Genomic DNA, 27,556 nt, shown 5'->3' with positions numbered 1-27,556 from the left:
GTGACTAAACTCTGTGTCCTTCAAATATATTTATTATGTTATTCTTAGTATCATCAATTTATTATGTATACTTCAACTGGAAAACAAAGACTATCAACAATGGTCTTTAATAAATGGTTTATCAATATAAAAGTACAAAGGAGTTGAAGGAAGAAAAGCTGATAAAATTAACTTAAAGTCTAATTAAAGAGTTAATATGACTAATATACTTATTTATTTATTTATTTATTTATTTTTCCCCAAGAAAAAATGTATTAATCACTCTCAAGTTTCTGTAACAGGATACCAGATAGCCAATTAAGTAACAGTATGATTCATTTATAACTTTAAATAACATCCAAATAATGATTAGCTGATGGAATTATTTCCCGTATTTGGTCATGATAAATCATGAACACATCTGCATTTGTGGAGTTGCATTTTGATTAATTTAACGGTCAAAAATATAAACACAATAGAAAATCTAGGCTATAATTTTCTATGACATATCTATGACATTTCCAGTTATAAAATTCATGGTTTAAAATGGTTCAATGTAACATGTTTTTGAAAGGTCTATTTTAAATATTTTTGAAAGTGTAGCATTCACCTGTGGTACATAGGTATCAGGAAGGAAGTTATGTACATGCTCCATCTTCAAGTACATCATTCCATATGCCTTAGCAAAGAGTCTAAACCATACATTGAACAGAGTGAATCACTGGTGTGATAAGGTCCAAAACCCCACCTTGACAGGAAGATACTTGCAGCTGTAGAGCAGTTCCACTCTGAAATAATGATTTATGTCTTAAGGGTGCTTCTTTCTATATATGGACCGTATATACATGTACATTGTCCCAATGGAGAACTTACTTTAATCATTTATTGACTTAGAGTGATGTTTCATAACTGCTTTGAGCCAAAAAAACTTTATTTTGTCTTCTCATTTCTTTGCTTCCCAGCCATGCTCTCCCACTTTCACCATGTATTGGCACCAATGTTTTGTTGCAGCTATGTCACCATCAATGGAGTGAGCTGTTTAGTTGAAATTGGTTTTCTTACTTTTTGGATTACTTTTTAGCCATCTCATGGACCTGTTGAGTATGAATGCTGAAGCTGGGTTAAAGAGAAGAGCACCAGGGGACAGATATTGGAGCAGCACAGACTTACACTATATTAAATCAATCACGGAACATCACACTATTAGTGGCTAACCTAGCTGCCAGGTAAAATTGTGTGACCTCAGGAGGCTCCACTGACTATTTCAAGAACCTATTCATGTCAGATGTCCACTGACTATTGTCCGCTATTGTCCACTGACTAGATGTCCACTGACTATATGTCCATCTCCACTGACTATTTCAAGAACCTATTCATGTCAAAGAAGCTAGTTCTCCTATGATTTTTAATGAACAGAAATGCACCATGTATGCTTTTAGAAATCCCATGAAAAATCAGACCCTGAATGAATTATTCAGAAATACGAGCATTTATTGCTTCAAATGAATTGCCTAGAAAAGTTGTGAAGGAAACAATACATGAGACTCTCTAGCCTTACGTCTCAAATGTACTCATTACATTAACATAAAAAAGGTAATTTTTTAATATTGGCTATATATTTTTTTTTCCTTAATACCCTTAATGTGGGTTAAATGAAGTATGTGCTTCATTAATTTTGGTAATTAATATGAATACTAACTTGATCTTTTTTATTTCTTGATAAGTATAGCATTCTTGTAATATTTATTTTCTTACAAATATTTGCAGTTATTATAAAATAGTTATTGGGAGCTACTGAGCTCCCAATAGCTATTGAGACCAGAATATTGTAGTATAGAACATTTCTATTTAAATGATACTTCAAGCAGTTGAAATGACTGATGCTTTAAAAGGTGACATTTATTGTTGTCCAAGGTAGATATGCCACAAAGGACTCATGATTCAGAGGTATAAATTTAAATTTGGTTTTCACTGAACTTGGATGCTTTCTCTTTTAACTTTCTAGCTCCATAGTTCTCAAGAGCTACTTCTGAGTTCAGTGAAATGTTCAACCCCCTGTATTTATTTTTAGATTTTTTTTTTTTTATATATATATATGTTCAGAAAACTAAGCATGAAAACTAAGCATGAAAACTAAGGACTGAATAAACGTTCTGTTTCAGAACATATTTTATTTTATTGTGTGGGAAGAAGAAAAACTATTTAATTAATCTATTGTCATAATTCTACCTTAGGCAAAACAATAACATGTAAAAACAGGATAGAATGTGGAAAAAAAATTATGTTGTCTTTTACTTCTCATCTAGAGTATTCTGTGAGAGATACACAATTGTAATACTCAATTGTAAGAATTTATCACAAGCATTTAAGCCTCTGAGCTTAAGCCCCTGGCAGTGTTCCTTCGAATAAGTCTCCATTGTTTATTTCCATGTCAAATCCCAGATAATAATTGCTATCAAGAAACTATGCAAATTTTGATAGATTTTTCAGAAACACACCTGTGTACAGAACTAAAACTTAATACAATCTACAACACGGTACATATAAGATGTAAAATAAATAAATAAATAAATAAATAAATAAATAAATAAATAAATGAATGAATGAATAAATAAATGTTCAGTGCCGCTTCTTGTAAAACCAATCTTAATTTGGACTGCATGAACATATACTGATCACCAAGAATGCTGGAAAGACTGGAACTGATAAATAGGCTAATTCCTGTGAAATAATAACAATAACAATAATAATAACAACAATACATAATAACATATTATTATTATTATTATTATTATTATTTATTAATAATAAAGCAAACAAACAAACAAAACTTCTAGCATTCATAGATCCACCAATGGTCCATGAAAATCCTTAAAAAGATCAGTCTGAAGATCTGAAAAAAAAATCTGAAAAAAATCTGAAGATCATTGTTGCTCACAAGAGATCTCTAGATCAGAATATTCTGGAGTAGATAATTAATAAAAAAAAAAAAAAAAGTTATCAATCATAAGTACTTAGGACAAAACAAATTTTGATTTTGATATTTACACCTCTAAATTTTGATATTTACTACTACTACTGCTTAGTGACATTGTTACATTTTAGTTTGTTTTTCGTATGCAAGGAAACACTTGTGTTTCAACAACAGATAAGATTAAGTATCTGTATGTAAGTTACAAACAGAAAACAGAGCTTACAAACCAAAAATCTGGTGAAAATAATCACAGAACAAGCTATGCAATTTATGCAATTATAGTCTTTTTAGGACTACAATATTCAAAGGGTGCCAATCATGTACAGTGTATTTCTATTTCTAGATTGTATTTCATGGTATATGGTATTCTGTATTTATGATAATCTTGGTTTTGTTAAGTTATATCTTGCTGTCTCCCACAGATAATTCATATATATATATATATATATTTTCTTCCATGCTATAAAAATAAATTGTGTATTTTCTTTTTAACATAAAATGTGAAAAATTTCACAAAGTAGGGAAAAGAAAATTCTTTTAAATTTAATCTGCACATAAAAAATGGACATAGTTGTAGAGAGACTGAACAGACCATTTTGATTGCATCAAATCAGATTTGGAAGTTTACCACTGAAACTACCTCAGATAAGTACTGCATAGAGTACACTCCAGAGCAGACATTTTTCAGTGGGTTAAAACTAACTTGAAAAATGAAGCCTGATTATTCCCTCATAAATTCAGATAAAGTTTTCCCAGACAACACATTAATAAAATGAGATAAAATTTGAACAAATGTATGGTCAAGTTTTATCTATATGAATGTATGTATATATAAGTTAGATATGTAGGGAGAGATTGGATATACACATATGTTTAGACTCAGATGTACACACAAATGAAGAATGAGAGAAAATAAACATTTTACATACATATTTCTAATTATTTTATTTATGATCTTATTATCTTATTCATGATTTTTTAATCCTCCTGATTAAATCAAGAAAGAGTGGAGCTTGTTCAAGTTTTAAGATACAGAATTGGAACTAGACTGGAAGAAGAGAAGTACTACCTGAAAGAACTACCTGAGAAGAACTATGTGAAAGGAGATGGGAGCAAGGAGTGTATTGGTCTCTTTTCTTGTGTGAAAAGTATGCAAGGCAATGGCCTCAGTTTGAGCTAGGGGAGGTTTAGATTGGGTATCAGGAAGAATTTCTTCATGGAAAGGGTGGCTGAGCATTGGAACAGGGGAATGTGGATGCGTTGCTTAGGGACATGTTTTAGCAGTGGTCTTGTAGTGTTAGGTGAATGGTTGGACTTGATGATCTTGAAGGTTTTTTAAAACTTAAACAATTCTCCAATTCTCTGATTTTGTGAAGCTTACACTTAGGAAAAGGCAACAAAGACAACAAGTCTTTTGAGGCTCCTAAAGCTAGGGACAATTCACCTTTTCTATTCCTATAAACACCATATGAAAAAGGGTCTCTGTAGTCATGATAGGTTAAGATTAACAAAGAAGTGGGTAAATATTATATAAATTAAATTTTATTATATCAATTAAAAAGTAATTTTACTTTTCACCAAACAGTAACAACATTTATCAGATGTCATATATCATCTGCATATAATATATAAAATATATCATCTGCATCTGAAAAATTGCTGGACATTTCCTACCAACATTAGGAACTCCATTCCTAAGCTCATTTCTTCCTGTATTTCAGCAGAATTCACACAAGTGGGTATTTTAGAGAGGAATGGGATGAAGGAGATGTCAGCCTCTCTTGATGTAAAGGTACTTGTGTGGCAATGAGGGAACCTGAGCACAAGGCCACCAAGATCTGTCTCACAGTGTGAAGTCTCAGCAGCTGTGTTGATATGAAAATCACACTCTGGCTCCTTTCTGTGCATGGGACGGGTGACAGGAGGTGACACCATTTCCTTTCACTTTGTGCTGGGCCAGTGACTGTGCAGGAACTTCCTTCACATTGGCATGTTCCAGTTAACAGAGTTTGCTGCTATGTGGAAGCACTTGGAAGGGACTGGGGCTTTCTTCTTCAAAACCAGATTACCGTAGTATAAAGAACACTGGTGTAATTAGAGTAACTCCCTATAACATTATGAAAAAGATTCTATTCCTGTTATAGAGTCAGTATGACAGTTAGAATAATTGTGTACAGATAAAAATATATATATATATTTAGCATTTTAATAATCATGCAGAAAGGAAAAACATATTGCTAGTTATTTCATATCACTTTAGTTAATTTATTTATACAGTTACTGATTAGGAAGGCTTAGGAGTTCTTTTATTATTAACAAGGCCAATTTGTGTGGAAGATTTTTATGAAAACATGGTGGTAGTATTCTCCTCTACCTGAAGTATTCTTGTCTCCTTCCAGAACTTCCTTATGTTCTTATTTTTATTTTAGGGAAAACAAACAAAAAACCACCAACAACGCCACCAACAAAACCACCAACAAAAACCCACCATCAATAAAAGCAACAAAGTCAAAGCAGTTTTAGTGACATTTTTTCATGATCAAATGTTCAGGAGGTGAAGACAGAAACAAGCCCTTAGACACCAGTCAGTTTAATTTTACAGAAACAATGCCCAGAAACAAATAAGAAAGAAAACTAGATTCATTTCATATTTGGTCACAAGCGTAAATTTTATAATTTTAGTGTTGGATGAAATTTGATAAAACTCATTTCATTCAGATCACATACAAAGTAGCCTAACTGAAAGTAATTCAACAATTGCTTTATTTTTCTAGGTGAATTTTGGCATTTCAAATTACAGGCTTGTATATAATCATGAAATGCATTGCAAAATGGGAGAACATTGGATAATTAGTTTATGTTTAAGTGTTTAAGATCATTCTAGAGATTTTGGTTTGTTTTGGTCTGGTTTGGTTGTTTCTTTAATTCATTATGGTCTGTTGTAGAAACACACCTTTCTTCTTTTTGTTCATAAAAATAGACTGACTTGATAATAGAATTGGATTTTCTACAGTCAGACTAAAAGTATGATGATTATTGTTTCTTTAAGAAGAATGAATGTTTTACAGTGCTGGTGGGATAAAGAGTGTTGACTGAAAAGCCAGGTGAAACTGAAAAACCTCAAAATTTACCAATACACAAAAACAGAAGAGAATTTTTATATAAATATGTATATCATAGATATATTTCTATCAAATATACAAGATCTGCATGAATCTATAATTTTAAAAAGATACAGTTATCTGATGTTTAGGATTTTCATATATTATTATTATTTTTTTAAATGTTAATAGGGCTTTGTTTGCTGATTTTGGTAGTGTATTTAATGTAAGAGGAAAAAAATCATAGGATGACATTCTTTGCATATGCATGTTGTTCCTTATTACCTGTGCCCTACATCCCCTTGCCTCCTCTTCATTACCTGCTTTTCCTTGCTCCCCAGCTCATGCTGCTGCCAGCTCACAGAATAGCTCAGAGCTGAGCGGAAAACACACCTCCTTATTGCTCTAAACTTCTTGCAGGCTTCTTACTTTTGAAGCTTATATTTGACATAATATTTTATCGAGAGGCATTGTTTCCAGAGAAGCAGTTTATATTGAAGTCACCACAGCTATCTAGGAACCCTTTGTCAGGAGAAAAGCTTAAAAAGAAAACAGCACTTTTACCCTTGCAACAGGAGTAAGTTATTGATCACAAAAATGGAAGTGAAGTTGCAAACAAGAAACATTAAATGCAGACCAGGATAAGTTGGGAATAAAACTTTCTTTCCTCATCAAGAATTTCTCTTCCTCATGCTTTGGCTGCCTCATGCTGTGTTTCAAGAAAAGCCTTTGAGAAATTAATTTCTCATTCAATTTCTATCCCTACTCAGGGATTTTCTGGTTATTATTCAGTGTGAACCTCATTTCAAATGAGGTTCATGACTCCTGTAACTCTCTAAGGTTGCTCGTTGCACTGTAGCCATGTTTAATACTCTCCCAAATATCAGATGAATAGCGGGACAGTTTTTCCATGACTGAATTACTTTAGACTATGGGATCCTTTAGGTTCATAGGACTGAGCAGTGCAGATTCTCCAACTTTGGTTTGTTTCCTTTTGTCTTAGCAAGCCAAGCTCTATAACACTCTATGAAATACTTTTTAGAGAGATTCCTTTTTTCTTATGCAGTCACATTTTGGTCTGATGCTGTCTCATGAAAGCCATGCAACACAGTAATGCAACAGCTCTGTGGTCCCATTACATTAATTTTAATTACTGATTTATAGAAGGGACTGATATATCTCAGCAGTAAATGTCAGATGTCTGTCACCCAGCAGTGCTGGAGACAAACAGATCAGATAGCTCTGGAGTCTTCCCACCATGATTTTGACACTTCCTGAAGGTATCTTGGTTTAAGAACAAAACTTCGGAGGCTTCTTCAAAAGCAAACAAACTAGGCTTACTGAGAGTTTTCTCAAAAGTCTGTTAGCACCATTTTTTGGCCTGCCAGCACAGTAAGATTTTGAGGTGAGCCATCACTGTTGATGTTTCAGTACATCATGTGTATCCACAGAAGACAGGCATTCCTGTATGTTATGTATACGTCCCCCATGGGCATTCCCTGACACTTGGGCTTTGCCTTTGTTTCCATTCAGGGTGGACAACTGTGAGGTAAGAAGCACAGAAATGCGGGGAGAGAGAGTACTGACTGCACCAGCTCTGCACCAGCTCTGCACCTAACCAACTGGTGACCTGATCACATAATCTTGAAATCCAAGCAGTTGCCTCCTACAGAGTGGCCCGTTTCTGTGCTACTCTTTCCACCAATATGTTTGTTTTCCAAACAGAGAGGTCAAACAAAACAGCCCAAAGACTTTCTGGAGGAGTAGTGTTTTCTGGGAGTATCTAAGTTAGTCTGCAAGGAGTGATTACCCTCAGACGGGTGGGAAGATAATGGCAGAGGTAATCGTCTAATGTTTGGCTAAGTGTACCTGGATATTCTTTTGATGTTGAAGTATTTCATTATTATCATTATTATTTTTTTCAGATTATGAACTGGCCCACAGAAGTTAATGATAGCTTTCCAAAGTGAAAGTGAAACACAGCCCTTTCAAACATTATTGAGCAGGATCAAGTCATTAAATCTAAGAGTGGAATAATTTTCATGTCAGGAAACTATCCCTTTTTTATACTTCCTCCAGCTCTCACTTACTTTTTCACAGACTTTGAAGCAAAAAATTAATATATTACTGCAGTGTCTTGCTATAAAGTTAAGTATTATATTTTCATATTTGTTTATGATCAGTCTTGCTAATCTGTCTGAAAGTAATATTTTAAAGTTAACCCTTTCACATTCATCAAAACCTATTTAGTTGTCTGAAAAGTGTCTTTTCCATAACCCAGAATTTCTCAAATAATTCATTCTATTTCCTAGAAGTAGCAGAAATCAAAGGTATTATTTTTTCAAAAAATCACAGATAAAAGTCTCTAGCCAGCCATTCATAATTACAGTGTTATTGGATTAGTCTCATCAATGCAGTATATTAGGCAAGACATTGGCAAAACCCCCAAAAGATCTGACTTTTTTTTCTTTTTTCATTAAAAAAATACCTCTGTAAGCAGCATTAGTTAGGTAGTTAGGAAGAGGGGAAAAAATAAATAAATAAAAAAAATATTGTGCAGTCACTTGCTTTCTGTTTCCTAAGCTTGTAGGTGAATGAAAAGTAAAATCATCTCGGATTGTTGAACAGGAAAAGTTTTCTGAGTTGGTATATCAGAAATGATGCCTTCAGAAACAACAGAATTTAGCTGTATTAGGAAACATATCTCCCATTTTCTGTATATATATATTTTTTTTTTTTCAGAAGACAGGTATACCAGCACCTCAGAGTATTACCTGAATAGCTTGAATTTTTTTGATGAAGAGCAAAAGAAAGATGAGTTATACTATGGCCACTACTAGCTAGACTGGCAAGCACCATTAAATACTCTGTCAGTGTCTGTAAGACTCATTTGCAAACCTGCTTTTTCCTGATGTTGTGCTGAAGAATGTCTTGAGTTTTGTTTTCTTTCTTTCTGGGATGTAGACAACCAACAGACTTGTTTCCCTTTGTTTCTGTAGCTAACATGCTGAAAGTTCCACCAAGTTACTGTTCTGGCACCTAATCATAATTCCAGTGTAACCTACTGAAAACTACTTACAAGTTGCCCTCAGTGTCAGTCCACAAAGGAGATGGACTGTTATATCCTTCAAGCTGTAGTCACTCATTTGCTTAGCTTTGGAACCTTAATTACTTGTACGGCACTAGGAGACCAAAGTGACAATAAATACCCACCACCAGGGTGGAAAAAATGGTTGCTTCATGCATGAATTACTCTCGATTCATAAACATAAGTATTTTTACATTCAAAATAATCAAATTCCATTATGTTAACTTCTCACTGTTTGCTGAATGGTTTTAGACCAGCAGAACATTTATAATTAGAGAATATATTTGCAATTCCATAAGTGCCAAAGCAAAGAAGTCTTGAAAGCAGAATTCAAACCACAAAATCCTACCAAATCTGAAATACACCATGGATATAATTACATATGCAGAAAAGGGAAACTTTAGAAAGAGAAGCTCAGGTACGTGTTTAACTATAGACTTTCAGCAATGGTAAAAACCAACATCAGTAGTATTCAAGTTCTTAGTATTCAGTACTAATTTCTACTAACTATTTGTGAGCAACACCCTGGTAGACAGTATATGATACATCTCTGCATGTCAGTATAGTATGTTTAATGACTTTTCAATAAAAGTATTAATGTCATCACACTATTACATAATCATTGTACATTAACACATCAAATATCTTCATAAAATTTCAATTAAAAAAATGCATTTGCTACTTACCTAACTGGGTCTCCTGAATTGTTAGCTTACTCTCCAAGGGGTGTAAAAGCTTTGGTGGTTTATCTGTTAGTGGCGCTAGAAAAGAAAGAAATTTACATATATAGTTTTCTGATAATTATTATGTAGTATAAGATATATATATATATTCAGAAATGCTTTGGTTTCTTTTTGTTGTTGTTTAAGTAATGTTCATGCCTTCAGTAGCTGTAAATGTTTTTTACTTACAGAGTAAACATGGTATCAAAAATTAGAATCTTTCACATATTGAAGCAATGGAGACATTTGTGTCTCCATGTGTGACATCTCTCTAGACTCTCACAAAAACCCTGTAGTAGCATCTTGCAGTTTTGTTTGCCTAAATGTTATCCAGTACTTTGTTGCTTGTATTTGCTTATATTTGCTTGTATTTAAATACATTTCTGCCAAATATAGTCACTAACAGACAAATAGCATAAACTAACTAACTGTAAAACAATTTTGAACATCTAATTATAATTTTATTTAAAAATACTTTACTGTCTGAAGATTCTGAAGGTGGACTGATCATAAAAGATGTCCATTTTCACAATCCAGGGAATGGATGCAATAAAATAATGTCAGGGCTTTTAATAAAATTTCTTCCTTCCCCACTTTTAATCTACTCTTAACTACTTATGGCAGAATTATGCAAATTATGGAATAAAAGTTCTGTCATGGTCAAAAACATTCTGAAGGTGCTAATAGGGACATGGTGAGGCATGTTCAAACCATTCTACTGGGTTCATCATCTGTATACTTAATTCATAAAAGTGACATTGATTATCACTACTGTTGTAATACTAACTACTGTTAGGAAGTCTGCACTTTACTGATCTCTGACAGACAAGTGCATGATATATTAAAAGTATTGAAAGAACCTTTTTTTTTTTTTTTTTTTTCCTTTAAAATGATTACTAAGTGTTCATGGGAAATCTCCAACTTTTTGCCCCCTGGAATATTTTGATATTTAGCTTTTCAACATTAATTCATATTTCAGTCTTTAACATAGATTATGGGCTGTCAGAGATTTAAAGTACTCTTGACAGTCTGGTATAACTGTACAATATTTTCTCCCTCAAACTTGTCAAATCACTGCTTCCTTTCTTACTGACACACACACACATCCATGTATGTGGGTTTAATCTACTGAACATGCTCATCTCCTGTCAGTTGAACTAAGGGAGAGCTTTAGTTGTTTTTTATTTGCTACATTTGCTTTACTCTTTGATTAAATTATCAGTGCCCTTTAATATCTACAGTATTAATACTAATAGTGCAGCAAGTACAGAATGGATCCATTATCAATGTTTTCTTTTGGATTTAAAGAGGTTTTCCTTTATCTGACCAGAGCATAAACCCACCCAACTGATGTTTTAGATGTTGTGTTTAGATGTTCAGTGCTAGTGCTGAATCAAAATATCTCTTCAAGGAAGGGAAAAGAGCTGGATTTGGTCCAAAGACCTTCTTTCAGTTCATTTTCCAGCAACAGCTTCTACTTTCTAGAGGAAATCATTCTGCATTACAGACTTTACAGAGAGACTGCAGCTGTGAAAGACTTTTAGGCAATATCCCTAGGTTGTTACTTTTCTTTACACTGATTTGAATGCATTTTAGCTTTCTCTATTTTTTTGTTCTTTTCTTTTCCTTGGGGGCTAAAGTGGGTGGAAGGGAAAAGTATTCAAATTAGTGAGATATATTTTTTTCTTAAACTGCAAAATTAGTCATTCTCAATTCTTAACTTCTCCACAAAGGCCCTTAATTTATCAGCAGATTGCCATTTAAAAAAAAATCATCCACTATGAATTTAAATTTAGTTATGCAGTTCCGTCATTCTCAATTCAATTACCATTCATCAGATAATGTTTTCTGAGTCACTGTTGTTCTAAATCTGTTTTGAGACTCTTCAAGCAAACAAAGTTTTCTCATTGTAAGTAAAGATATATTAACTGATTGAGTTCATCTGAATACAACAAATGAGTAGATTAGAAAACAGTATTTCTTCCAGTTTAAGCAAAGACAGACATTACTTTTGTGGTCTTGTACTTCAGGCCTCTAAGAGCTTCATATTTCTAAATGAATAAATACAAGTTATCCCATACTAGTAGCATGTAGATGGGTCATACTTGAAGAAAAATATGAAGTTATTAAATAATTCTTCAGTATGATGTCATATGGTATGGAATATCCCTTTGGCCAATTTGGGTCAGCTGTCCTGGGTCTGTCTCCTCCCAGCTCATGCTGCACCCCCAGCCTCACTGACTGGGGGGTGCATGAGAAGCTCAAAAGTGCTTGGCTTATGTCCATGTGTTATCAGCATTATTCTCAATCCAAAACAAAGCACCATACCAGCTACTAGGAGGAAAATTAACTCTATCCCAGCCAAAACCAGGAAAATATTCACCCATTATTACATACCATCTACCCATTATTACATACCATCTATGGTTGGGTCCCACACATTTCAGTGCATCCCCATTAATCACAACTTTTCCTGTCCATGTGTGTATATATATATATATAATATATATATGTATGTACATATTCTTGGTGAGGTCAGGAGGGGGGGGTCAGTAAAACTGCTACCTTGGACTTTTGGAGGGTAAACTTTGAATTGTTCAGGACACTGGTAGGGAGGGTCCCTTGGGAGTCAGTCCTGAAGGGCAGAGGGGTCCAGAAAGGCTAGACTCTCCTCAAGAAGGAAGTTTTTTAAGGCACAGTCTTTTAAAGGCACTGGAGCAGGCTGTTCCTGCATGCCATAAGATGAGCCGTCAGGGAAGAAGACTGGCATGGCTGAGCAGGGAACATTCGTTGTGTATTTAGGAGAAAAAGAGAGTTTATGTCCAGTGGAAGAAGGAGCAGGCAACTCAGGGAGAGTACAAGGAAGTTGCCATTTAGTTTGCAGCCATCATCCTCCTTACTAAAGAGGCTTTAACCACTTGGCTTTTATTTATTTATTAGACTACAAATATATGCATGCTTTCCGGGCAATTAATCCATGTAGACCAATTCAGAGGCGAGAAGTTTTCCAGCCACCCCTCTCCCTTTCAGGTTTACACTGTCTGCAGATAACAACATTTATTGGCAGCACAGAGTTTATGCAATCCTTCTATAGTTTAGAAACCCTGAAGTAGACCTGTTGTCTCTTACTTGCTGTTTCATATCCTTCAGACCACGGGATGTGTATTCTTAACTGAGTCAATCCACAGGCTATTCAACATGAACACATTTTTCAGAAGGGTATATTCAGATACAGATATCTGGTAAACTGGACAACAAAACCAGAATTTATTCCTTTCTTCCTAATTTTTTACTAAATGGCAAGAAATTAAAAAATATGTATACTAAACTCACAACAATACTTGGCCTCTTAGGAAGTTAAGTAGTCCTTTTATTTTTAATGAATAGTAGTAGGAAGGCAGTAGTATCTACATCCTACAAAGACATTCATGATTTCAAAGCACTTCCTGTTCTGTACTACATGCAAAGAAACAAAATTCTTTTGAATGTTTTCAAAACATAGAGACATGGTCCTCTTCCCACTACAATCTACGTGATTGTCACACAGGGAGAACAGTGTTCATATCCCTATGCTTGTTCTTACACAAGGCATTGTCAAATTCCTTGGAAAGAAATTTAATTCCTGGACATTATTATCTACAGATGCATGGATTCACATTATCTCTCTTCCCCTCCCATCTTTCCCCTTTTCCTTTCCCTTCCTCTCTCACACCTACTTCTTTCTTCCTCTATCTCATCCCCCACTTAACGGTCAATAAATTTCTAGGTAAAGTTAACAAAAACTGGTGGGTCACTCTCTCAAAAAAAGAAAAAAAAAAGAAAAAAAAGAATAATAAAAAAGAGTGGGCAGGGATGTTTGGTCAGCTTCTCACAAAGAAAAAGAAATATTGGATCATAAATCAAGTTTACAACCCTTCTTTGATTTCTGAGCAATCACTGCAATGGTTTACAAACAAATATGTGTCAAACTTTCTTTTCATTAAAAACAAACCAAACTAAAGCAAACAAACAAAAACAAATAAAATCATATGTTAATAATAATACATTATTATTAATGTATTAATAATAATGCATATTAATATAATAATACAGTTACCAACTCTGAAACTGTATTAAAACTAATATTTAACTTTAGAGGTATTGTTCAGCTGCAGATAGATTGATCGTGCACAAAGAGAAAGTACCAAAATTCACATTCTATGTCTATCAGAATGGATGTACTTCTAAAAGGCACTGAAAATTTGTCTTATGGTAATGAACCTGAGAGCCACTGCAATCAGTCACACAGCTGGAAACTAGCCAGAAGATGATATTTTTACATTGCCTCCTTCCACACTTCTCTTTCTAAGCTACATCTTTAACTTTAGCTGTCTGTGGTCACATAATACATTTGCTCTATTCAAATTTCAGTTATTTGAAGAGACTGGGCACTTTTTAGAAATTCATGTAGCCAATGAAGAAAAGGAATCTGGAATGTACATAAGAATGTCACTAATATGGACACCAAAAAATTATTTTGTTTCAAAGCTTACAAGCCTGATAATAAATAAAAAAATGCACAAGCCAAAGATTTATGTATATGTCTGCTTTACAAAGCATTCAGATTCTTCTTAGGAAATTCTGATGATAACAAACAGTCTTCATTTCTTAGGGGCAGACAGGACTGTGTGGAGTTGTCTACAACTCAGAAAGGCAATTTCTTGGCTGGAAAGCCAGGACAATTCCTGCAAGAAAATAAATTCCCAAGAATGCTTGCCTTGCTTTGTCATTTTTAGTTTTCTGTATTTTAGAACTGTTTTGTTCAGCTATTTGTCGTGGTTCCGCTCGAGTGGGCAGCCGAGCTCCACCACAGCCGCTCTCTCACTCCCCCTCCTCAAAGAGGAATGGGGAGAAAATATGTGAAAAGGGCTCAAGGATTGAGATAAGGACGAGAAAATCACGCAATAATTATTGTAACGGGCAAAACAGACTCGGCATAAGGAGATAGTAAGATTTATTGCCTACAACTAACAAGCGAGAGAAGTGAGAAAACAAAGAAAAAAAAACCAAAAGCACCTTCCCCCCCCATCCACCCTCTTCCACCTCCTCCCCCCGAGCGGCGCAGGGGAACGGGGGAATGGGGGTTATGGTCAGTCTACAGCACTTCTTCTCTGCCGCTCCTTCTCGGTCACTCTCGTCCCCTGTGCTGTGGGGTCCCACCCACGGGATGCAGTCCCTGATGAACTGATCCGGCGTGGGCTTCCCACAGGCAGCAGCTCTTCCAGAACTGCTCCAGATATGGGTCCGTACCACGGGGTCCATCCCTCAGGAGAAAACTGCTCCAACCTGGCTCCCCTACGGGCAGCAGCTCCTGCCAGATCACCTGCTCCTGCGTGGGCTCCTCTCCACGGGCTACAGGTCCGGCCCAGAATCTGCTCCGGCAGGGGTCTTCCACAGGCGGCAGCCTCCGTCGGTGCAGGGCCACCTGCTCCACCGTGGTCTCCTCCATGGGCTGCAGCATGGAACCCTGCTCCACCGTGGTACTCCATGGGCTGCAGGGGGACATCCTGCTTCACCATGGTCCTCACCACAGGCCACAGGGGACTTCTGCTCCGGCGCCTGGAGCACCTCTCCCCCTCCCTCTACACTGACCTTGGTGCAAGGCTGTTCTCTCACTCCCGGCTGCTGTGTGGCGCAGCGTTTTTTCCCTGTCTTAAATATGCTCTCACAGAGGCGCAAAACAACATCGCTTATTGGCTCGGATCTGGAAAACAATGGGGCCCTTCCCAAACATGGGGCAGCTTCTAGATCTTTCTCACAGAAACCACCCCTATGGCTCCCTGCTACCAAAACCTTGCCACGTAAACCCACTACACTATTTCATTGAAGTAAAATTTATTTTCTGAAAATGAAAAACCTTCTGACCATTTTGAGACGTGAAGTAATGCAAAGAGATTAAACCTCTTCTGTTTATGAACTCAGTTTGCTTTTAGAGAGAATGACTAGAATGTCCCTAGAATATATTACAAATACAGTACAGGATTAAATAGGGAAAAAATAATGTATTATTATGCAAGTATACATATATATATATATATATATATATGTATATATTCCTACTCTGAAATTAAAGGAAACCAAAAAGATGGAGTTATTTTCTTGAAGTCCACGTTATTTGTCTGAATTCATCCAACAGTTCAGAAAGATATGCCATGTCTTTACTTGCCTCATTACTATTTACTTTTCTGTTCCTCTCTTCATTCTGTTATTTTGGCATAGGCCAGGGGCCACAACTCTGGGAATAAGACTCCCCCTATAGCAGCAGCATATGGAATCATAGAATCATTAAGGTTGGAAAAGACCTCAAAGATCATCTGGTAGACTGCAATAAAACTAAATATGAATATGTTCAGCCTGAACCTTCAGTCTTGAAACAATATTATATACAGTCACTGTCCACATGGAGATCTCAATACTATCCAGTATTGGATATTCTTGATTGGATATTATCTCTTGAGTAATTGTGAGCATAACAAAACTTATGCAATGCAAAAATAATAAAAATAATGCATGCAAGTGTTTGTGTGTTTGTTTGTTTGTTTAATTCTTTTAAAGCAGACCTACCTATTCAGATATACCACTAGGGACGTTAATAGTCTTTCAAAAATCAATATATGGCCAGATCTTTTATTAAAGGGAAATTCTTCATACATGTTTGAGGCTTCTAATAATGTAAATATAATCTTTTAGTTAAAAACAGATTAGTTTTCATTCACACAGACATCATTTAAAATCACATATACCATGAATTTCACAGCAGTCCCACTCTGAAATCTGCCTCACTGTGTGTGGACAAGCCTCATTATACCCTGATTCAAGCAGTTCAAACTGAGGGTAGATCCATATAAGGATAATAAAGATATATGCATGAAGCATATGATCACAAACGGACTCCTAAATGTGACTTAGTTATCACAATGACTGGTTGAAGATCAGCTTTTATCTGCTGAAATGTTCCATAAATCTTACATTTAGAGACAAAAATTCTGCCTCTTTTTTCAGTTTATGCCTTTCTCATTGTCTTCTCTTTACCACATACTATAAAATCACCAACCAACCCTATTGATGAGGGCATATTAACGAAAATTGTCTTTATTTCTCATACCTAATTCTTTCTACTGTTTTGTTTGTTTTTGTTTGTTTGTTTGTTTTTCCAAAATAAGGTAATATTCTTTCCTTTTTTCTTTTCTTTTCTTTTCTTTTCTTTTCTTTTCTTTTCTTTTCTTTTCTTTTCTTTTCTTTTCTTTTCTTTTCTTTTCTTTTCTTTTCTTTTCTTTTCTTTTCTTTTCTTTTCTTTTCTTTTCTTTTCTTTTCTTTTCTTTTCTTTTCTTTTCTTTTCTTTTCTCTTCTCTTCCTCTCCTCTCCTCTCCTCTCCTCTCCTCTCCTCTCCTCTCCTCTCCTCTCCTCTCCTCTCCTCTCCTCTCCTCTCCTCTCCTCTCCTCTCCTCTCCTCTCCTCTCCTCTCCTCTCCTCTCCTCTCCTCTCCTCTCCTCTCCTCTCCTCTCCTCTCCTCTCCTCTCCTCTTAAGTAATCAATGTATAGTACTATGTAATGCAGTACAGTAAATTTACATTACTACACAGGAAGCCCAGCACTTCCTGTATGAAACTGTAGTAGCATGTAAGGTGGTAAGTAATAAAGTTAATAAATAATAAATATTTAATATTTTTTACTATGACATTGTTATACAAATAAAGATGCTATTGTTACGAAAAAAAAAAAAAAAAAAGTTGTTATGAGGTATGTTGGGAAAGGGAGAAGCATTGAAAAATGAAAACTTATGAGACAGCATGAAGTTGAAAGGTTTGCCAGGAAGCTCTTTATAATGTTTTAAGCTTGTGAGTCCCCTGTGATCAACATCAGGTTGAATACTGGAGGAGAAAAGATGCATCTAGATGTTGTTTTTTTATTACATACTCACATCTAATTGAATATGTTGCGACATTTACACTACCCCTATGACTGTAGAAGATGTATATATTGCTCTTTTTATCTGGTAATTTTCTTGAACACACAGTGGCATTTTCCAGCAATCTCCAAGGAAAAGGTTCTCATAATCAAAATGCTCTCATTGCAGATACTAATGTCTCGAAATACAAAAGAACCAAACAATATATGTAGTTAAAACACTGACTGAAATATCAGCCTAATATCTTGACAGTATGGAAGAGTTCTTTGTGCGGAAGATTTAAAATTCATATTTTGTTCTAACAAAGCAGAGAGGAAGGAAGAAAGCAAGGCTTTGATCTTAAGAGAATGTTCTTGTATGGACAACCCTCTCACCCCACCCTGCAAAGATACACAAAAGATACATAAAATACAAAAAAAAAAAAAAGTATAAATAAATAAAATAAAATAAAATGGGTAAAAGGGTAAAAAATGTAAAATGTCCAAAATAAATTATTTTCTATCTTTCTTAAATTATTTTTTAAATTATTTAAATTATTTAAATTATTTTCTATCTTTCTTAAATTATTTTTCTATCTTCCGTAAAGTTTCTAAGCATTGCAACATTATTTATTTATTTATTTATTTATTTTCTGTGAAACAGTAATTCCTAAAGCAAGATTATTGAAATGAGACTTTCTATGTAGCTCTATGAAAAGGATGTCATGCTGAAGAGTGGTCTGTCTGCATGGTCTCTTCAGTTTGTTCCTCCCCTTCCACCTAAGAGATATCAGATAATCTCTAATAAATGAGAAATGTTGAACATGGTAGTTGTTGCTGTTGTTGTCTTAAATGAACGTTTGATATATTATGTGTGTTTAATTAAAATAAATGCTCTTCTTAACAGAAGAATAAAGCCACATTTCTAGGAGCATTTTAATCAGGAGATTCTCCAAAATTTAAGCTTATTGGTGAAGCTCAGCAGCACTTCACTCAGCAGGAATTTTGTTTTGTCATGTTTATATTACTGGCTAACATGAGGCCTTTGGTTCATGCTCATGCCAGAGTGCCCTAAGTGGATTATTTTGCATAACAGTATTTATATTCCTTGAGGAAGAGCCCCACACCTCTTGCTTATCACATGCTACAGGGCACTCTTATTAACCATGTCAGTGGGATGTGGCATATTGTTCAGCCTCTAACTATTCTTTCTGCGCTTATAATGGTGACTGGAAGACAAAATAAGTTGAGGACAAAGAACACCACTGCAATTAACGTTTTAGTATTCAATTACTGTGCTCCTGGTTTGAATTTAGATTGTTCTACAGTTTTATCTACACAGAGATTTCTTTTCACATGGTCTTTTCAACCATGTGAAAACAGGATGAAATAAATCCAGCTGACCTCAGTTAAACTACTGCGTCTATTCCAAGACAAATTAAAATCTTTTGGAGATGGTCTTCTATCACTTTTTAAGTCTGGCAGCCCATATTCATGATTTTCTGAGGGATCTATGACCCTTACTGTAAATACTTTGGGGTATTTTGAACCAATTAGAGTATTTTTTGCTCTTTCATCTGTGTGTTTAGATGCCATTGTTAGGCTGTGAAGCTGTACAAATCTTGTGTAAGGCTTGTGACTCAAACAGAAACATATGCAGTATACTTTACATTTGGGCTATCTGAATAGATTATATATTAATGAAGCAAAACAGAGAGTTATATAAATCATGAGGTTTGCATGAACAAATGAGAAAAGCTACAAAGCTGGTGAAGGGCCTGGAACACAAGTCCTATGGGGAACAGCTGATGGAACTGGGCTTGTGTAGTCTGGAGAAGAGCAGGCTCAGGGGAGACCTTATTGCTCTCTATAACTACCTGAAAAGAAGTTGTGGGGAGCTGGGGGTCGACCTTTTCTCTCAGATAACTAGTGATAGGACTAGAGGGAATGAGCTCAAGTTGCACCAGGGGAGGTTCATGATGGAAATGAGGAGACAGAGCATTGGAATGGGTTGCCCAGGGAGGTGGTGGAATCACTGTCCCTGGAAGGATTTAAGGAAAGGTTGGCTGTGGTACTTAGGGACATGGTTTAGGGGGTGACATTGTAGTAGATAGTAGGTGGTTGGACCAGATGATCTTTTAGGTCTTTTCCAGCCTTAATGATACTATGATTCTATGATGTAATGTCAAGCAAGCATCCTGCCACACACATTAATAAATTTTCTCTGCATATCATCCCCTTCTTACATAATTTCCTTTAGTCTATTCTCTTTTCATTTGTCTCTAAATTGAAGTATAGGTGGAAGAAAAATAAAAAAGTATAATACCATTATATTCTCTGTAACAAACTCAAACACTTATTTTCTTAAAAAATACTTTTCTATGCCTTCTGGATGACTTCCAGTAAATCTCACTTTAATAATCATTGCATTGTCCAATTAATCAGGGATACCTACAATATCTTGTTCAGCCTGACTTTCCCCCTTTTCAGTTGAATTTGGAGTTTTATTATTCATTGATTTTTCTTTTTCTTGATTCTTACACAATCTTTAAATTTTTACCTTCAAATTTAACATTACTTTCCATTTATGACTAGTTATTTTGTATAATAATCTCTCTCAGATTTAGATGCCAAACCTAAATTAACTGGAGTGTATTTTCTTTAATCCATATTTATTGTAGGACACTGGTTTTACAAAATGAATATTAATATGTGTGAATCTCCTCCTGAAGTGCTTTTACTACTTTCTCAGACAAAGAGAGAGAAAGAAAGAGAGAGAATAAGTTCAGGCAGATAGTTCTTGGAAATACTGTAGCCCATGACCTTTGAATACAAATTCTAGATACTCTAGACTTTTTCCATAATTAAATCTTTCTGCTGATAATACTGACATTTCAGAATATGATTTCTCAGTCTCCGAGGAGGCCTTATAAAGGGAATAGGACCTTATGCACCCTGACCACTTCCATCCTTCCATTGATGACATTGATGACATCCTTCCAGCTGACATTTAAAAGCCTTGCAATTAAAGTTCTTACTAATGGCATTGACTTTCCTCCTTTAGGATTTGTATTCAACATTTTAATTCTGTTTCTCTATTTCAAAATCACATGATTTAAAAGGCAACCTGTTCTCATTCTCTCTGTTCCAGTTCTGTCATGGATCTGTATACCTTTTTCATTTACTTTTCAAGTCATTTCAGTGATTTAAATCTTCTGAATCTGCCTCTGTTCTGCTAGAATTTTGAACATAGTATCATATCTTGTGACTCAAAAATTAAGCGAGAAAAAATCTTTATTTTCTACTTTTGCAATCAGTTTATTTTATTTTTATTTATTTATTTTTAACTTTGATCTGAGTGCAAATTAACACTCTGGTACTCTTAGGCAGACATTTTAGATCTGCTCTATTATGGCAGGCTTTTTGCCTTCAAGCTGGGCTATTTTAGACTATAAGAAATCAAGTTTCACTACCATCTTTGAGAAAGGCAAGAAGGAGGATCTGGGGAACACAAACTGGCCGACCTCACCTTGATCCCTAGGAAGATGCTAGAGAAAATAGCCTGGAAACCATTTCCAAATGCATGAAGGACAAGAAGATTATTGGCAACAGTCTGCATGGATTTACAAAGGAGAAATTTTGCTTAATCAATCTGATAGTCTTCAGTGATGAGATGGCTAGCTCTGGGGATAAGAAGAGAGCAGTGAATGTTGTTCATTTTGACTTCAGCAAGGCACTGTTTTCACATCTTCACTGGCAAAATGACGAAAATTTGACTAAGTGGACGGTGAGGTGGACTGATAACTGGTTGAACTGCTGAGCTCAGAGCAGTGTGATAAAGAGCACAAAGTTGAGCTGGTGGCACGACTGGTGTTGTAGCCCTTGGATACTGGGCCCACTACTGTTTATCTTCTTCATTAGTGAAGAAGTAACCTGGATGATGGGATGGAGTGCACCTTCAGCTAGTTTTCAGATGACACAAAACTGGGAGGAGTTGTTGATGAGCATAGTAGCAGATGGGTGTGCTGACGTTCAGAGGGACCATGACAGGCTAGCCAGAAATGGGCTAACAGGAACCTTATCAACAAGGGGAAATGAAAATTCTGCTCCTAGGTAGTAACAACGCTAGGTCTCAGCAGAGGCTGTGAGCTGAGCAGTTGAAATCAGCCTGGAAGAGAAGGATCTGGGAATGAATCAGACATGAGCTAGCACTGTGCCCTTGCAGCAAGGAATGTCAATAACATCTTGGGCTGCATTAAGCTGAGTGTTGCCAACAGATGTAGGGAGGTGATTCTTCCCTTCTGCTCAGCCCCCAAGAAACACATCCGGAGTGCTGGATCCTATGCTGGGCTCTCCAGTACAAGAGAGACATAGACAAAATGAGACAAATTCAGTGATGGTCCACAATGATAATTAAGGGATTGGAGCATCTGACATATGAAGCATAGGCTGAAAGAGATTGGACTGTTCAGCGTGGAGACAAGAAGGCTCAGGGAGTTCTTGTCCATGTATAATAATACTTGACAGAAGGAGTAAAGATGAGAGATCCAGACTCTTAGTGGTGCCGAGTAACAGGATAAGAGTCAATGGGTACACACAGGATGTACAGGAAATTTACTAAATTTAAACAGGGAGTTTACTAAGAATACAGGAAATTTCTCTTCAACATAAAACAAACAAACAAACAAACAAAACACCTTCACTGTGAGGGTGGTCACACAGGAACAGGTTACTCAGAGAGGTCATGGAGTCTCTGTCCTTGGAGATATTGAAATCCTGACTGGACACAGCCCTGACCAAACTGCCCTTGCTGAACCTGAACTTGCTATGAGCAGGATGTTGGACCAGACAATCACCAGAGGCAGCATTCTGTCTCAGTAGAATTGTGAGTCTGTCATTCTTGTGAGTGTAAGGAAGCACAATAACAAAGACCAAACTCTCTCTGGTTTCTTTTTAGTAACTATTTGCATTCATAGTCAGGTTCAGAAAATCTGGACAATTTTCAGGGTGTCCTGTGTAGTTGATATGCAGAGAGGATAATCATGGAAGTGGGGTCTGTGTTGTACAAATTGTAGTGCACAGCTCTACAGTTTAACATACAGATGTTCTGGCTGGTTCTAGACTGTGCATATAGGCAGCTAACATCCTGGCACAGAGCATTTCAGATTTGCATAATTTTTATACAAAGCCTGTATGAATTTTAAGTACTCAAGTTTTAGTTTCCATAGAATTCTGTTTTGTAACATGATTATCAGAAATTAAGGTCTACCATACCACATTTAAAGAAAAAAAAAAAAAAAAGTTACACAGTCCTTATAAAAAGAACATGGAGAACATGCTGGAGAACAATATCTGCCAGTAACTGCCTGGGTGATATACCAAACTTTGAATAAAGCTTTCTACACAAACCCAGTAGGGCAGATGTTATATTAGCACATAGCATGGAGTTACTTGGCAGCAAACAGAGATTAGACATCATAAGCATTTGGTCTGCAGAAATGTTACCAGAGCCGATGGCTACACAACAATAATTTAATGGTTGGTGAAAAAACAAACAAACTACAACAACAACAGAAACAACAACCCCAAACCCTACTTGTAAGAAGAAATGTTTATATACTTATTTAATAAAGTGTGTTTATAGTAAGGTCCCAAACCAGAACATCTTACCGGAAATAATGCTCCTGTTACATAAAATAATTTAAAAATGATGAAAAAACTCCTTTTTTTAATTACAAACATTGTTAAAAGCAATACTGGTAGCAGACAATAAAGATCACATTAGATTGTTTCTTTTTCAGATTCTGTAAGTGGGAAGCACACTTCTCTCTCTTTAGTTAACACTTTCTTTAAAGAACCCTTCCTTTATGTTTCTTGGGAAACAGAAGTGGTTGGAAAAAGCTTACTGTATGAAGTAAGGAAATTAATGCTTACTAGAATATCAGCATATTAGTCTATATGTTTTTTTTTGCAAGAAATACTATTTATTTACATAATCTCTACCATTGCAAATTTATAACAAATATATTGGTTGATTCCTCTTCATAATTTAATATCTTAGGCCAGAGGAAGTGTAAATCTAGGAACAGGTTATCTAAATTTCTAGAAAGAAAGTGACTTGCTTGAAAAGTGCTAAAGAAAAAAACAACACAATTTTAGAGGAAATTAGGCTCTTTCCCAGTGGAAAAGGAATATGCAATGTAGAGTGTGTAATAATTCATTTTGCTTACAAATACTCTTTACTTCTGGTCTATGTGCCTGACTTTGCATGTTCAAAGTGCTTAACCTGCTATGTTACAGACATGAAAAAAAAATAAAGAAAATAGTTGGCACTTTAGCCAGGAAATAACAAAAACAAAATAATTTGAACTTAAAAATTTAGAAATGCAGCAACATGATGAAAATTGAAATATTCCTATTAGGAAACAGAGAAAGAAAAAGATTGAATGAGATATATTTCAGCTTTTACAGGTGTCAAATTAAATTATAAAGGGAATAAGAAAAGCTTTTTATCATGAGAAAATCCTCATTCTTATTCTGATTGGAAGATATTTCCTTAAAAATATTTCAGTCCTGTGGCTTCTGTGTTCAGTTTTTGATAACAATAGAAAATTTCAGTCCACAAACAGCTGTGGAAAGCAGCTATTATATTATCAGTCTCCTTTAGGCAGAGAAAGAAAACAACAACAACAAAAAGTTATTATCCTGCAGTATTAGTCACATCTTTGTTATGCAGTGCACTGTATAGGAACACTGGACAATAAAGACCAGCATCCCTATTCAATAATCTTAAATACTCAGCAATCAAATAGCCTCTATGTTAGTATTAAAATTTAGGGAGTAAACATCAACTCAAAAAACTCAACACCTCCCCAGACAGGTCAGCAAGCCTTTGTTCAGGGAAGAAGATTTTCTGAGACAAATAAACAATAGACTCTATCTTCTGCTTCTGTATTAAATTCCAAAACAAAGTCAGATAAACCCAGAAAGAAAGAAGTCAAAAAAATATCCTTTACATATTTCTTAGACTTTAAATAAAAATACATATACATTATAGCAAGCATGATTTTATAAATGTTTTATATTCATAGAGAACACAACATCTGAGTATTGAGGAAAACCGGGCATCATGTACAAAGAGTCATAATATGCGTCAAAAGCATAAAGAATAATTTATTTCCTTTCAGAATTGACTATATCTCAGTTATCCGTAGTCACAATATTCGACGTTTTCTTCCATGTAACTTCTCCCACAGAAGATCCAGAAATTGCCTGTACCGGAAATTTAGTTTACTTAGAAATCTTGGTGGCACATAGAGTTTTCTTCTATATTGCATTGTACTACAATACAGCTCAAACTGGTACGATTTTTACTATTATAAGTGATAATCACTAAAATTTCAAAAGCTGTCACAGGTCCTTCTCATGACTGGTTCATAACATATAACCCTGGGAAGTAACATTGAAAGTGTTACTGATGATCAGTGCCAAAAGTAAGTAATGGATTTTTTAAAATACACTAAAAAAGAAAAAAATAATTATTAAAACGATCACTTTTTGGAAGTAACATGTTTATGGTGTTCGTCTGCTTCCCTCCTCGCTGCTCATTTTCCCTTTTAGTCTAATACAAACTCCAAGCCTCATTACAGTGTTTAGAGCTGATCACTGTGGAACTCACAATATGAGGTAGTATAAAAAAGAATGGGTACCTCAGCTAGAGTGGTGACAAGCTTAATAGGCTGTAGTGCACTAACTTTGATTAATCTTTGAATGGAATAATCACAAACTGCAAATGTAGAAAACAGCAAAATGAAGGCTCAAAAGAAAGTAAAAAACAAATTAAAATGAAACCAAAACAAAATAAAATAAATAACAACAACAACAACAACAACAAAAGAAAACTAAAAAACAACACTCCCGAAATTTGAAAGTACTTTCTGTACTTAGGAATATGCATAATTTTCAAGCATACTCACTGATAAAGAGAATGAGAAAGAGAAGCAAATCCCTCCCAAATTCACTTTGTGTAAGGAAGAGTGGAGGAAACCATGACAACATCACACATTCTACTGAAATGGCTGCTTCATGTATAAATGCAAATCTTCAAATTCTTGCAGCAGTTTTGATTCTCCCCTACCATTACTTTGATAGTTATTTTGATAGAACCAAATTTACCAAATACTTGTGGGTTCCAAAACTAATTCCACAAATACATATTTATTCTTCATAAATATATAAAAACATTCATCAATATGCTACAAATTAAGTATTGTTCAGCCAGACTACTTTCTTCTGATAAATTTGAAAGGATTATATTTCATTTATGACAGAAACAGAAAAACAAGCAAAGAAACATACTTGAAGTATGAAACATGCATACAGTACACAAACAGATATACCATTTGTTCTGGGAAAACAACTAGCTTCCAAGTACTATTGGATTTGAGCTATCAGAAATCAGTAAGCACGAAATTGGAAAAAAAAAAAAAAAAAAAAAAAAGTGTTGTGGAAGAAGCCTGGAGCCATGCCATGGTCATTTCTTTCTGGAAAAGATATCATGCTAAGAAGCAATGTGAAGGCAAAAAGCATCACAGTGAATGTATGTCCCTTGATGTATGCACCTCTTTTCTGCCTCCCATCAGCCTTTTTTAAAGGAAAAGATGAGAAATGGGGAGAATTAACTTTAATACATACCCCAAACCAAACATATACCGGAGAACAAAAAATGTAGTGCAAGGAAAAGCAAACAAATTCGATTGTATAGTAAATTGTGCTAGAAAGCCATCATATGCAGTTTTCCAAAAACACGTTTCACAAACAAATTTTGTAGAGATATTAAAAGCAGGGTCACATAAGTCTTTTAGAATAGAAAGTGTTGCTGAAAAATATATAACTTTTTCATGTACTTGTTGCATTATCCATATATTAATAAGAATACCTCAGGAATATGTGGTTATTTCAAAGAGAATTTCTAAGAATGTAGTCTGTGGAATCTCAGAATCATAGAATCATAGAATCACAGAATCACAGAATGTTTGAGGCTGGAAAGGACGTCTGGACCTTTTGTAAAATGCTTTTTTGCCTGTTAAACTTTTTGTAAAGAAAATATTGGTCAATTTCTCCTCCAAGTGTTGTCATTTTTCAACAAAATACTGACATACTAAAAGCTGCTTGTGACTGATAGAATAGCTGAACATTGGCAGTGGACCTAGAAAAACCTAAAATGTGTTTTCAATCTCAAGAATGACTTCTTACAAGAGAATTCCATAATTTTACAAATTATGTGAGAAAAAAATAATAATTTGAAATTAAGAATAGTCAGATATTCTGAAATAATTTGCATTCATGTTAGCATTTTCATTATTGCAAATGCACCTTAAGATGCTTTTACTATAACAGATTTATCTCATTTGTAGACATTTCTACTTTTGTATTGTTCTCTATAAATTGTTTTCTTCACAGGTCTGCAGATATGCTTTAACTTATCCTTTCCACACCCTGTCTATTTATTTAATTATCAATATTTTGCATCTTCTGCTGTTTATGTTTTGGAAATATGCAAATGGAAAAAGACAGGAGCTGAACACAGAAAAAATAGGTTGTGGTAATTGGTAAGATAAATAACAAAAAGATAAATTCTTAAATAAAGAATGTCAGATGGGGTTAACAACACCACGTTTTTGTAATATTGGCTTGGCTAAAAGTTGGGCAATTAGTAGACATCTTACTGATCTCTAATGAAAGAAATAAATTCAAGGAAATTAAAT

At 35.0% G+C, this 27,556-nt stretch overlaps 1 protein-coding gene across 1 annotated transcript in view; it reads right to left on the bottom strand.

Annotated features, from left to right (window-relative positions):
• Positions 1–27,556, bottom strand: part of IL1RAPL1 (interleukin 1 receptor accessory protein like 1) — a gene marked incomplete at both ends in the record, with an annotated part of 689,353 nt that overhangs the window by 169,028 nt on the left and 492,769 nt on the right. Inside the window, one exon of the mRNA XM_084305975.1 lies at positions 9,829–9,903. Coding sequence (XP_084162101.1) covers positions 9,829–9,903 — 75 coding nt within the window. The remainder of the gene's footprint in view (positions 1–9,828; positions 9,904–27,556) is intronic.

The sequence above is a fragment of the Netta rufina genome, assembly GCF_964035555.1.
Source record: "Netta rufina genome assembly, chromosome: 1".
NCBI classification, from domain to species: Eukaryota; Metazoa; Chordata; class Aves; order Anseriformes; family Anatidae; genus Netta; species Netta rufina.
Note: the sequence above shows the minus strand (reverse complement) of the source record. Positions and strands in the feature narration are given on the sequence as shown.